The sequence below is a fragment of the Kogia breviceps genome, chromosome 1 (assembly GCF_026419965.1).
Source record: "Kogia breviceps isolate mKogBre1 chromosome 1, mKogBre1 haplotype 1, whole genome shotgun sequence".
Classification (NCBI taxonomy): domain Eukaryota; kingdom Metazoa; phylum Chordata; class Mammalia; order Artiodactyla; family Physeteridae; genus Kogia; species Kogia breviceps.
In genome coordinates, this window is record NC_081310.1 from 44,087,587 (window position 1) to 44,102,201 (window position 14,615).

The 14,615-nt window shown below is 35.1% G+C and overlaps 1 protein-coding gene across 2 annotated transcripts in view; it reads right to left on the reverse strand.

Moving 5' to 3' along the window:
• RALGPS2 (Ral GEF with PH domain and SH3 binding motif 2) overlaps window positions 1–14,615 on the reverse strand; it is a 170,445-nt gene that overhangs the window by 70,324 nt on the left and 85,506 nt on the right. For both annotated transcript variants that reach the window (XM_059056341.2, XM_059056327.2), the window contains exons 6-8: window positions 14,372–14,461; window positions 10,732–10,824; window positions 3,790–3,916 (exon numbers count right to left, since the gene is read on the reverse strand). In XM_059056341.2, the coding sequence (XP_058912324.1) occupies window positions 3,790–3,916; window positions 10,732–10,824; window positions 14,372–14,461 (310 nt within the window). The remainder of the gene's footprint in view (window positions 1–3,789; window positions 3,917–10,731; window positions 10,825–14,371; window positions 14,462–14,615) is intronic.

Sequence of the window (14,615 nt, forward strand, 5' to 3'; positions counted from 1 at the left end):
AGCTTCACAAAGAATGGTTGGTTCTGATCATAATTTTTAGGGGCAAAAACACCATTAGTTTGCATCATGTCTTTCAAGTTAAGAAACAGATAATCAGCCTTCACCTTTTCTCTGTGCACTGTAGATAGATTCTTTTAGTTGATAGATTTGTTCCAAAAGAACCTTTGCAGACATAATGGATAAAGGGTAGCATTATGCAAATTCTGTATATTTGAAGAGAGATAGTTAAATAGAAGCTACCAATATGAATAATGAGCATTATCTTTCACATGTCTTCAGGACAGGTTCTCTCTTATCAAATGTACAGCATCTTGTAAATGTTGACATTTTTGGCATCTATCTGCACTGGGCCTAGTTTAATATGACTGGTAAAAAATTCTGAAATAAAGAAAAGTTAAATTTAAAAACCACAATCCAAATTCATTTTAAATTAGAACAAAATATGAACAATGTAAATATTAACGGGATATAAACTACTGTAAAATCTTCATTCTTCAACACACTTTAGTATTGAAGATTAGGAATGAGAAAATGAACCAGCTGTCTATGACATAAATAAATCAAGCAGTGAAAAAGTTGTATGAAGTTGAAAATGCTTCACATTTTCTTAGGAAAAGCATGTATGTTTTGATAGATGGAATGAATACATTTAATCTCAAAGTCTGCGATAAGATGAAACTGTCACTACATTAAAAAGACGATTTTCATGCTGGAAATGAACTAAACTGAGTCACAATAACTTGTCTGACAAACGTTTCAATGTTTCACTTTCCCTTCCCAAGTCTACCAAATGTTTGTGCCAAATGTTCCACAATCATCTCACATTCTCAGATGCTTCTTCACAAGCTGGTACAGGGATGAATAATTATATGAAGAATCCAATGTATAAAATTATGTAGATGCTAAAGTGTGTGTTCTCTATTTTAACTTAAGTTTTTGCCATTCCCCCCCCTCTTTTGGCTTCTAATTCTTGAATAACCCTCAGAAACACGCATCTTGCTTCAACAGAGAATATAAGAGGTGGAGGAGGAGAAACCCAGTAAAAACAAAAACAAAAACAAAAACAAATACCCCAAGTTTCTAGGGTGGTGGAGCAGTGCAGATAATGCAACACTGTGATCACTAGTAGACTAAGCCAGGAAATAAGATGGGGATCAGGTAAGGAAGAAGGGGGAAAATGATTAATTTACTTCTGAACATGCTAAATTAACAGTTACCAATACATATCTCATTCAATCAGTATTTGAGTATTTGAGTACCTAAAATGTTGCCAGGCTGCAGGAATTACAAAGACAATTAGATGTACAGGTCTAGTCTAAGATTTGGGAGTCATCAGGCGATATACAGAAAAAAAACTGCATGAGACTACTCCAAGTGAGCATATAGAGGAAGAAAAGATGTAGACTGAGACCTTTATAAGAACAGATTTAAGAGAAAGGCAGAGAAAGAGAAGTCGATAAAACAAAAGCCAGAAATGTAGAAGGCAAATCAAGAGAGACTGGTGCCACAAGTGGAGAATTTCAATAAGCAGAAATAACTAGCGTCAACCTCTCACAAAATTACAGGTAATAGTGAGAAGGGAGATTCTGGGTCATGAGAATATGTAAAGTGAAAGAGAATTTAACTGAGGAGTCAATGGAGACCAAACTGAAGACACAGGAAAGATCATGGTTCTATTATTTTCTCCAAACCAACTTCTGCACCTCAATATTTGCCTCATTTGCTTTAACCCACAGGAACAATTACTCTGTTTTAGGTACCAGTGCTGGGAGAAAACAGGTATATTCTTTAATAGAAAACCTTTCCAGATTCCACTATTTCAACAATTTCCCACCCCGCCCCTGTATGTGCATGAGAGTACGCTTATGTGCACATGCACAGACAACTTCAAATCTTGTAACTGAAGTCTCCACTGTGAATAAATATAAAACAAAGACCTCTGAACTAGACATCAGAGCACAAGGATTTATATTGTCATTTTCTCATTTTCAATAGGAAATAATCTTTTTCTAAAAAATAAAAATTATGAAATTTGAGAAAAACATTTCAATGAGAAAAAAATACAATCATAGAATCAGTAAATTTTAGAATGAGAGTTTAGCAGGTATAATTGGAAAGATGCTAGATCAGAACTTCAGATCTGTCATTAACTAGGTTTTAGGATTATGAGCCAGCTCTTTTACCTTTCTGGACTTCGGTTTTCTCAATTGTAATATAAGTGAATTACATACAAGAGACCACTGTGGTCCCAGCCAGCCTTAAGAAGAACATGATTCTGGTCCTCTGTGTGCTATTTCTAGGTAAAGAAAACAAGCCTTTAAGAAGACAATTCAATGACTTGAAAAGTTAGTATGGTAGAGTCATTTTGGAATTTATGGCTCCCAATTCTCAGTCTAATGTTCTTTATGCTATAAAAAGTTTATGTTTTTATGGAGTATGAAGATACTGATGACTTTTTAAAATCTTCTTTTCTTCCTCTCCCCAAATTACACCTTTCAAGAATGGGCACAGCCAACGTGACAAGTGGTAAAAAGTGGAGCACATGCAGAATGTCTTTCCTAATATCCAGCTTACAGCCTCTCTGATTGAGTCATGCTTATTATGGCCCTGAACTATTTATCAAAGAAACAGACAAATGGTATGTAGTAGTGGCCACTATCTATACAATGCATAGGAGTATTCTGTCTTCAACACAGGGTGTACAACATTCCCCATCCCCACTGGAATTCTAGAATGTCCCACAATGGTCTAATAAGTTCAAGTCTTCTCTGACAAACTAAGGCTGATGCCATAGAGCAGCTGAACGACAGTGTTATCAACTGTCTTTGTCCCTACTTTGTGTTCCTGTCACTGGTATCGTAAAGACTTCAAAGTTTACACTGTAGAGTCTCCTAAACAAGTAACAGGATTTTCCATTATTTTCAAAAATAGTTATGGTGAAATCCAGTATGAGTAGTTATATAAGAGACAAAGTGGAGATAGGGAAGCAAAGGGGATCCTGGGACAAAGCAAATGTTATCATTTGATTACTCTCTTCACGGGATCAAACCAAGTTATTTTAATGCATATACTAGGTATATATAATATAAAGTATTTTCTGTATTTAAATTTACATATACATTTAAAATGGTATAGTTTCAGTCTTTTTTATTCAAATACCTAATAAGGCATTACTATTCATATTTTGTTGAACATAATCTTATAATGTTATTAGGTTCAATACTTCTTGGAATTCATCAACACTGTAAAATATACAGTAAAGAGATATATTCTTAGGCAAATAATATGTCAAATACAGATTTGTCTGTCTCAGCACTGAGCTAAATTTCCACAGCTAAATGGCTAATCTCTTCTAGGAAAACAGTAACACCAATATTCATTGAGACTGCTGTTCATAATTCACTGTAAAATATCTGCCAACTACATAAAGCGAGAACTCACGATGTTGAAAATAAATTCATTAAATCTTTTGACCAATTTCTTTAGTTAATGTTAAATATTTTTACAGCATTAAACTTCACTGCAAACTACTGGTTCATTCTTTAAAAGCATTACTAAAATAGGTAAAACATATTGCTTTACCATATGGTCCATCTCTAAGAAGAAATGAAAATACACTCCAGGTAATTAGCTAACACATTCCTCTAGTCTATCTATTTTTTTCAACTTAACAATCCTTTAATTTCTTTAAAGGATACACAAACTTTTAAAATATATTGAATTTTATATAAACTACTGATTAAGGCAGAGCAACAACCAGGCATAATGAACACACATGATGTAACTCACCTAAATAGGGAATGCAAGGTGTCATCTTTAAGCTACTTATATAGTCTCTGAGTCTTTTGTAGTTATCTTCTTTACTCATTACATATTCTAATTTTTCAAAGGTAGTTTTGTCTTTTCGACTTAATAACTAAAAAACAAACAGAAAAGCCTAAGTTATTTCCGAATCCAATTTTATTATAGCCAAGACTTGAAGTTATATTTACTATAAATTTTAATTTCAAAGTTATATCTTCTTTAATTATATTTTGGTAGTATATAAATAAAACAAAATCAAACATGTCTATTAATATAATAACCCAAATTCATTGTTTTTAAAATACAATATACTTTGTATGTACATAAAGTAAAATTAACTTACTAAGTAGTAAATTATAATACATTATTTCTTATCTTTACTATTTTAAATGGCTAAACAATTTTTATTAATCACTTTCCTAATTTAAAATAATTATGTATTCATATTCAGCTCAAATGCCCAAATATTTTCATGCATTGTCCCCTGCCTCTTCAAAGATAAAGATAATTCTTATATGATCATTAAGAAATAAATACTACATTTCATAATTTAAGTAATAATTTTCCTTGATACATCTAATCATGGCTAGTCCTGCCAGTAACTATAAAACTATGATTTAGGGCTTCCCTGGTGGCACAGTGGTTAAGAATCCACCTGCCAATGCAGGGGACACGGGTTCGAGCCCTGGTGTGGGAAGATCCCACATGCCGCGGAGCAACTAAGCCTGTGAGCCACAACTACAGCCTGTGTGCCACAACTACTGAGCCCGTGTGCCACAACTACTGAGCCTGCGCTCTAGAGCCCATGCTCTGCAGCAAGAGAAGCCACTGCAATGAGAAGCCCGCTCACCACAATGAAGAGTAGCCCTCACTCTCCACAACTAGAGAAAGCCCACGCAGAGCAATGAAGACCCAATGCAGCCAAAAATAAATAAATTAAATAAATAAATAAATAAATAAAAGAAAAACAACTATGATTTACATGTTTGGATTTCTGACAAGACATTTTTTTCTTTGATCCCTTTGATCAGTGCTATATTGCATACAGTTGATCAATCAACAGCAGCTGTTTTAGGAGGCTTGAGGGTGCACTTTGAGAAAAAATGGAGCTATCAAGGGGAATAAAAAAACAAGCAGGGTCAGTCACCCAAAAAGTATTAACTAAAAGATTAAGAAAAAAAATATTTTTAAGTATTCCAAAGACTCTGGAAAGAATTTTTTCTCTTTAAATATATGAAGTTACTATTTCATTATGATGTAATCAGATTTCACTTTGTATCATAAAATATTTGTTATTTTATAGTAGGCAAAACACTTCCACCAATAAAATTCTAATTCTCCTATGAGGTTAACAGAAAAGTCAGAGGATTGATTTAAAGATGAGGTGACTGAGATTCAAAGGAGAAGCAGAACATATCAACACTCATCAGTCATCCACTCACAAAGACTAGGTCCTGTTTTTCAGGGTCTCAGTCTAGTCCTGGAGACAGAAAATTCTAACACCTGCTCTTTCTAGTATTACAAGTAGTACAATTGGAATTGATATTGGAATCTATTTTCCACAGGCTCCAAGATGTAGATTACTGTTGGATAACCTTTATCAAAAAAATGTCTGACCAATATCCCTCTCTCTTTAAAACACAAGAATTCAAGGAGTTCTTTGCTTGAATGTTTTAGATAGATTTTCCAGGGTCTGAAACACTGGTTTCACAACTTTCTGTGGCCCAGCTTGATCAGCATTTTCAAGATTAGGTGCAACTCTCTGCTGAGTGACCTGTAAATCCAAACATCCTTTTCTCTCCCACATAACAAAGCATTTAAATATGCAAAATATACTGACATGACATAGCAGGGATAAAAAGAAACTTATTCTTTTTTTCCAAAGTCAATCATTCTAAAACTCTGGTACAGTATCAGGAGAAACAAATTACTTGTAACTCATAACTGATCTTGACACATCTGAAACACAAAACTAAAGAACCACACAGTCTAATATGTACAAAAATAACTTATATTTTGGAATTTTCATAACAAATCAATAACCAGATGGAAAGGATTCAATCTGGGGTGGCATAGCAGAGACTTGTTTCCAGAAGACTATTTTAAAAGGTTGTGGTAAAATATATATAATATTTACCATTTTGACCAATTTGAAGTGTATAGTTCAGTAGCATTATCGGCCAATCACTGCAACCACCCGAGGCCAGAACTCTTTTCATCTTCCCAAACTGAAACTCCATTAAACAGTAACTCCTCACTGCTTGCTCCTCCCAGTCCTTGGTAACCACCTTCTACTTTCTGTCTCGACCAATCTGACTACTCTTGATACCTCATATATATGGAATCATTCAGTATTTGTCCTATTGTGTCTAGCTCATTTCATTTAGCATAATATCATCAAGATTTATCCATGGTGCAGCATGTGTCAGAATTTCATTCCTTTTTAAGGCTGAATAATATTTCACGGTATGTTTATACCACATTTTGTACATCCATTTACCTGTTGGTAGACATCTGGATTGTTCACACCTTTTGGTTATTGTTAATCATGCTGCTTTGAACACTGGTGTAAAAATACGTTTGAATCCCCACTTTCAGTTCTTTTGGGTATACACCCAGAAGTGGAATTGATGGATAAATGGTAACTCTATGTAATTCTAATTTTTTGAGGACAAATCCTATTATTTCTAATCATTTTTTTTCTGACTGTGCTGGCTAAGATCTCTATGTTGAATAGAAACGGTGAAAATGGGCATCCTTTTCCTTGATGTTAATGTGAACGTTGCTAATATTTCCCCCACTTAGGATTTTTTTCTGGTACATTCCCTTTATTGGTTTTAAAGAAAACCCCAAACACTCTCAAATTCTTCATTCATATGATCTTTATTATCTTCTAACTTGACCCGATACCCTACTGCTCCCAATCCTTTCCAACTGTACCCTCTAGGACTCAGGGTCCGTCCTCTGCAAAAACCCCATCTTTGACCTTTTCTTGAAGCATTCTCTTTCTTTTCTTACAAACGTTGCAACATCAGTCTGGAGTTCAGTTAGGTGCCGTTCTTCCTCCTTTCTCTTCACAATTCCTTCGAGCTTATTATCACACTATCCTCCCCCAAATCTTCCAGCTTCTAATTAAGTTCAAGCACTAGATCAGTGCTGTCCAATTAAATTTTGTGTGATGATGGAAATGTTCTACGTCTCTGCTGTCCATACAATAGCCACTAGCCACATGTGACTACTGAGCATTTGTAACATGGCTAGTAAGACTAAGGAACTGAACTTTAAATTTTATTTAATCCTAAGATTTAAACTGAATAGCCACGTGTGGCTAGTGGCTATAGTACTGGACAAAAGAACACTAGATTACAATACTTATATTACTGTCATTAATAGAGCTACAAGTCATCTCCCCATCATTAAGACTTTAGTAGTTGGAGAAACAGTCTATGAACCAATATTATTCTTATATCCTGATGACTGCAGTCTTCAGACAGACGATACTCCCAATACCCTGGTTTCTAAGTTTCTTCACTCCCCTTTGAATCATCTTATCTTCCACCACTCAGCCTCCACTCCCTAGCACATCCTGAACCCAATAAATATTTGAGGGCACCAGGATTTCCACCAGTTACCATACTACCTTTTCATTGTTCATTATCTCTTTCCTTTTACTTGGGTTAAACTCCTCACCTATCACTAAAACAACTTTTACATTTGCCTACTTTATCTCTTACACTATCCTTGACCCCTCTGTGGTACAAAAACAAGCCTAAAAAAATTCCATCTCTGCTTTTAAATACAATTATCCACACTTCTCCAGGTTAATGCTGAACACCTGAACCTGGCTGGAGAATACATAACTTTGCTGACTGGTTTCACTGTAAGTTCATGACCAAAAATCTCAAGTGGACCTTCGTAAGACCTACCAAATCTACAATGTTTCCCTAGTTAATTCACTCTCACACTCTCCTAGATGACTTTCATCCTTTCCTCCTTCTTCAAACCAACACCTCCCCCACTCTCAAATAATGACCTTGCTTCTTATGTCTTATGAAATAAAGTATCAGAAGAACTTCTGCAGAATCCCACCACCAAATCTACCAACATACCTGTGTCTGTAACCAAATGCATCCCCTTCTCTCCTGTTAAAATGGATAAACTGTTCCTGCCCCACTAGAGTACTGGACCTCATTCCCTCGTGCCTAATCTAGTAGGTATCACGGGAGTGACTCTTTGTTCTCTTACTATTTCCTCATTCTATTATATTAGATCATGGCACCAACATACAAATATATTGTCATGGATCTCATCTTCAAAATGAAAACAAAACGCCACAAACCTTTAATCTCCTATTTCCCTCCAGCTACTGCCAGATTTCTCTACAGGACCTCACCCCAGTCCTTTACAGCAAAATTCCTCAAATGCATTCTCTGTACTTACTGTTCCATTTTTTTCTCCACCATTCTCTCAAATCCAATCAGTCTCCCACCCCACTACCGTACTGAAGCCACCTCTGCCAAGGTCACCAATCCTTTCCAGCTGCCAGATCCAATGGTGATCTCAAAGTTCTCATTTGACACAGATGAGCACTCTTTCTTTTTTTTTTTTTTTTTTTTTTTTTTGAGACGGGGTCTCGCTATGTTGCCCAGGCTGGAGTGCAGTGGCTATTCACAGGCGCGATCAGCACGGGAGTTTTGACCTGCTCCGTTTCCGACCTGGGCCGGTTCACCCCTCCTTAGGCAACCTGGCGGTCCCCCGCTCCCGGGAGGTCACCATATTGATGCCGAACTTAATGCGGACACCCGATCGGCATAGCGCACTACAGCCCAGAACTCCTGGGCTCAAGCGATCCTCCTGCCTCAGCCTCCCGAGTAGCTGGGACTACAGGCGCACGCCACCGCGCCCGGCTACGAGCACTCTTTCTTGAAACACTTTCTTTACCTGACTGAACCTTCGTTAATTACAACCTCATGTTTTAAATACTATCTTTATGCTGATGATCAAAAAAATGTATCTCTAGCTCTAACTGCTCTATTAAACTTGTATACCTAACTCTGACCTCATAGTTCCACATGAATATTTTATCAGCCAACTCAAAATTGATATGTATAAAATAGAACCCCCCAACACACCTTCTCTATACCTCCCTGAATATCAGTAAATTGCATCTCCATTCTCTGATTCGATGCCACCTCTCTGAACTCAGCTCCTGTCATCAACTACTCCTTAGCTTGTTTCACTCTGCCAACACTGACCACCCGGCTATTCTGTGAACATTGTCAGGCCCTTTGCACTGGCTATTTGTTTGGAATTCTCTTCTCTCAGATATGCACATGAATGTTTTTCTCAATTACTCTAGGTCTTTACCCAAATGTCACTTATCAGAGACTCTTACCACACATCATAGAAAGGAAAGCACGGAAGTATTTTATATCTCATTTACTCTGCTTTACTTTTCTACAGAGCATTTATCACTATTTATGATGTATCATTTATTTATTTACAGCTTATCTTTCCCTAGTAAAATGTTATCTGTACAAGAATGGGACTTTGTCTATATCATTCACTATGCATGTCAAGCATTTAGACAGTGCCTGGCACAAAGTGGAATATTTTAAAGTTTAATATAAACACCAAAAATTTTATTCAGATTAATAATAGAGCTGTTACTAAATTTAAACAAAATTATTCTCCATGCAATACATGAGGGAGACAACGAAAATAACTTCAAGGAAAATAAAAATTAACTTGAGGGAAATGTATCTCATTTCTAAACCACAATATAAACCAGAGTATAATTCTCTTCCCGAAAACTTCAAAGATGGAATTCATAACTGTATATTTATAATCATTTCCATTCCCTCATTAAGTTCAAATTTTAATAAATAAGGTCATCATTAAAAATAATTTTTAGAGTAGGAAAACCGTTCACTCAGGTGTTTCTAAAATACAAATAAAATATAAAGTGGACCATAAACTCTTCTAAGCTAATGTTTTTCCAGTATAGAAATCTACCCTGATTTTCATGAGAAACATCTGTTTCTTCAGATACTATGAAAAGTGAAAACAGCACTAGGTTAATTAAAAACAAAGTTATATTTTATCAAGTAAAAAAGTGTTTTAAAGTCAGTCAAGTCTTTATTACAGGACAGTAAGAACACACTAACCCTCTGTACAAAATGTAGTAAACAAAATCATTCCTCTTTTACATTAAAGAACAGTATTAAATATGAACAGATTTAACTGAATCTAAAATTTCAGTTATATAAAATCTAAATGAAAAATATCTAGAAACCTTGAGGCCAGTATCCGGTTAATCAACTGTAAAAGTACCAAATTTGCAGAAATAAAAATCCACACCCTGACCTTGTTCAAGTAATAGAACCAAATATGATTAGCATAATACCACAATGTGCAGAAACACTGCTTACGTTCATGTTAACTATCAGATTTTCCATTATTCCTAAGGAAACAACCTGAGAGTTTACTGACTAAAAAATAATGGAAATCTGAATCAGTAAACTTTTTTTTGAAACTTATAATTTGTATCTTCTTCAAATTTTCCAAAAGCATAGTCTTTACATGATTAACACAATTTTTGTTTTTTTGCATTTACACTTTCCCATCAGTAAGCTTGAAATGCTATGTTGTCAAAGATGTTTAAAGAGGTTCTAAAAAATGAGTTCCTAAAGAGCAGAAACCAAGCACCAAGTTGTAATTTACCCAAAAATACCTAACAAGCCTAGTGAAATACTTATTTAAGGAGAGAGAAAAAAATATGTAGGTTTCAAAGAACAGTACAAAGTACTTCAAAAATCCTTATCTATTATCAAAATATTAACCTTACTAAGAACTATAAAAGGAACTAACACATCTTTACTTCCAACAGGAAGTCTAACCTTTCATTAACTAAGGAAAATTACTCACCGCCCATGTTTTAGTCAGCCTGAAAATTGGGGCACTCTGTAAGCCGGAAACCACTGCCATAAGTGCATGAAGGTTATTCAGCTCGTATAGTTTCTGGAAGATTTAAGAAAAGCAGGGAGGAGAGATGAAAAATAAACAGCATGAATACAAGACAACTTTAACAACAAGTATAATCTTGGCAACTGTTAGTGTTCTAGTACTTATTACCCTCATTGTTGAGATCTGTCTTTGGTGTATCCACTATGTTTACGGTAAGCTGATTTTGGCCCACAATAGAACTTTCACATTCTAACCTGGCACTGCCCCCAAGCTCTGGGAACAAATCTACCTCTAGTTGTGTAATACATTAAGAAAACCAAAATTATGGCTCAGTATCAAGGTTACCTGGTACGACCATGCCTTATATTGAAATATTACTAGCCTCTGCCTTATGATCCGAGTTTAAAGGAAGGGTCCATGCCCAGGATCCTGATCTGGTGTCCTATTCAGGATCCCCATTATTCCAGGGCAAGGGTTCAAACCTGCTTTCCATAGCCCTCCTCAATTTCCTGCTTCCTCCTGGCTGAATCTTCAAATCCTTTGTTCCTTGTTCATGTTGGGATATCTACCTGCTTCCCAATACCAGACCTTGCTTTTTACAGCCTCCGTGCAGAAGGCTCCCATCTAATGCTAGGTTCCAACCGTTTACTAAGAGATCTACTATTTTTGTCAAATTATTGCTAATTGCCCAGGTTTCTTCAAACTATCAGACGCTAACATCTCAATGGTCTTATCATTTAAAAACTGTCCTCACCATGAAGCGACTCCAAGGCAAAAATGGCCTGTTTTGAATATGAAAATCAAGGAAAAGTGAAGGGTTCTATTCCTCTGAAGAACCCTAACTAACACCACCTTAACTCAGGTCTCAAAGAACCCCCATAAAATTTCAAGAAATAAGAACTCAAGTAAAAGAAAAAAAGGAAAAGGAAAAGGATGAACACAAGGAAACAAGAATCACAAATGAAGAACATCCAGTATTGGCCTCAAATAAAATGAAGATTAAAAATGAAGGCATTGGGCTTCCCTGGTGGTGCAGTGGTTGAAAGTCCGCCTGCTGATGCAGGGGACGCGGGTTCGTGCCCCGGTCCAGGAGGATCCCACATGCTGCGAAGCGGCTGGGCCAGTGAGCCATGGCCACTGAGCCTGCGCGTCCGGAGGCTGTGCTCCGCAATGGGAGAGGCCACAACAGTGAGAGGCCCGTGTACCACAAAAAAAAAAAAAAAAAAAAAAAAAGAAGGCATTATCTAGAAAGCAACATAAAAGCCAAAGGATCTTTTAAAAATGTGAAATAAAAGGTAAAGAGACATCAAAGGGAGAGCAAAAAAGGCCAACATTTATCTCAATGGAGCTTCAGAAGGACATGATAAAAAACAATGGGGTAGAAACAATATGAGAGATAATGGTGGATTATTTTCTCAAATTACTGAAAGACACTAATTCCCAGGGCTAGTAAGTTCAAGAAATCCCAAGTAGGGTAAATTAAAAAAAAAAAACAACTGTAAGTCTGGAATAGCATTGTTCAAGAACAAGGGTGACATAACAATGCTTCCAGACAAAATAAAGAGAACTTTAAAAAAATATTTAAAAAATGGTGCCAACAGGATTATTCATATAAAAAAATATGAACTGGAATCCATAATTCATACATATTATATCTAAAATTTCAGATGAATTAGATACCAAAATCAAAGCTGTAGAACTTTTAAAGAATAATATAAGAGAAAATCTTTGATATTCTCAGAGGTGAGAGTAAGATATTTAAGTGAGATATTCTCAAATCAGAAAATGAAAGTTAAAGATTAATACATTTGACTATTAAAATTAAGAGCATCTATATATCAAAAGATAACATGAAAAGAGTTATAAGACAAGTCACAAATAGGAAGATGTATGCAAAGACTATAGCAAAGAACTTTAGCATCTGGAATTATATCTTTAAAACTGCTATAAAAATCAAAGACCAATACTATAATAGAAAATTGTTCAAAGATCTTGAACAGACATTTCAGGAGAGAAAACCTAAACAGCCAACACACAAAAAATGTTACTTTTCATCAGATTCAATGAAAGTTATTGGTCTAATTGTCATTTCTTTGAAGATAAATTTGTCTTTTCTCTCTATATTTCTAGGGCTTTAACCTGCAGTTGAGCACCAAGTGACTCACACATGAATGCTTTATAAGCAGTGGTACTTATAACAGCAAAAACCTAGAAACTCCTGCCCAAGCTTCTAGGCTGTCTGCCCTACAGATTTCAGATATGCCAGTTTCCCACCTAATCACACGAGATAATTTCTTATATCTTTTTATACATATATATGTGAGTGTATTTTTTTTTCTGTCTCTACAGAACCCTAACTGAAACAAGCTACTAAAAGAGAAAGATCTGCCAGTTTTATAACAAACTGAATACAGAAGGCGAGTCTGACTAGAGGGATTTAAGAGACAGAAATTAGACAAAAAATTACAAATTTAGGGCTTGAGATGAAAGTAAACACTATCAAAAATAACTCAAAGTCTACGAGTCTGAATTGGAATTAATTGATTATTTGATGAGGATAATGGCAGGTTTGATGGACAAAATTTGGTGGTTTTGAGTGGAACATACAACAAGTACATAAAAAAAAAAAACTAACAAAAATACCAGAAAACAATAACACAAATTCAGGATCTATGGAGAAAAGTCATGGACTTCTATTAGCTAAAACCCAGTATTTATCTAACATATCACAAATGTTTTTAAAAATTTTATGACACTTCTGCAAAATATCAAATTTTCAGAAGGCTAGCTCTGCCACCTAGTGCCATAGAATGTTAGAATACAATTGTTCCCAGGTGCTCAAGGGAAATATGGAAGAGTTATGACTTATAATAATTACATTTTTATAATAATTTACAATTGTAAAAATGATATCCTCATTTTATTCCATCTTTGTTCACAGGTGAGATAAGTTATGCATTTATTATAAGAATAATGAGGGATGTGGTTACAATTATGCCTCTTTTTAGTTAACATAAACTTGGAGTTATTACAAATTTCAATAAAATCTTGAATGTCCTATTCCACCCTCCTCTCTAAATTTTGACTATCCTTGAAATCCAAGTTCTATTTCTCTTGCTGCATCTATTATCTATGCTGCTCAATTAAGGTATTTGGTTAACATCCTCATTTATACTATTTTAAAAAAATTAAAGTCGTATCATTGTCCATATGGTTGCTAGAGTGATCTATTTCAACGGCAAATAATTGATATGTATTTTCCTACTTAATCTTATAAGGCTTTTTCAATCACCTGCAGAATACACAAGTATTTTACAAATATTAAACTTCATCATAATCTGACCTCTGCCCAGTCAAATCTTATGTAATTCAGCTTCTCTGAGAGAGGGAGGAAAAGTATAAAAGAAAGGGGAGGAAGACAGGAGGAATAAAAGAAAAGGCAAAGGAAACAGGCATTCAATTTAAAAACTGGACTTATATTAGTCAGTAGGCCTTATTTTCTAGTGTCGATAAAAAGTGAACATAGTGTCACAGGCAAACATTTACTTACAAGCATTGGTAAATGATTAAACTCAAAAACAGAAACACAAGTTTGTCTTACCTTAGCAGTTTTAATATAGTGGCTCAAAACTTCTGCTCTAATTTTTAATGTTTGAGCATGAAGAATCTCTCTAACAACCCAAAAGCTTACCTGCAAATAAAAATTAAAAATAGTTGAATAGCAAGACTCTTTACTTACTAGGATCAAATTAATGACAAGAGCTATTTGAGAAATAGATAGCTGTTTAAAAACAATACTTTCTCTTTCCCTTGATTCACCACCAGGACATAACCAATCTTCAAAT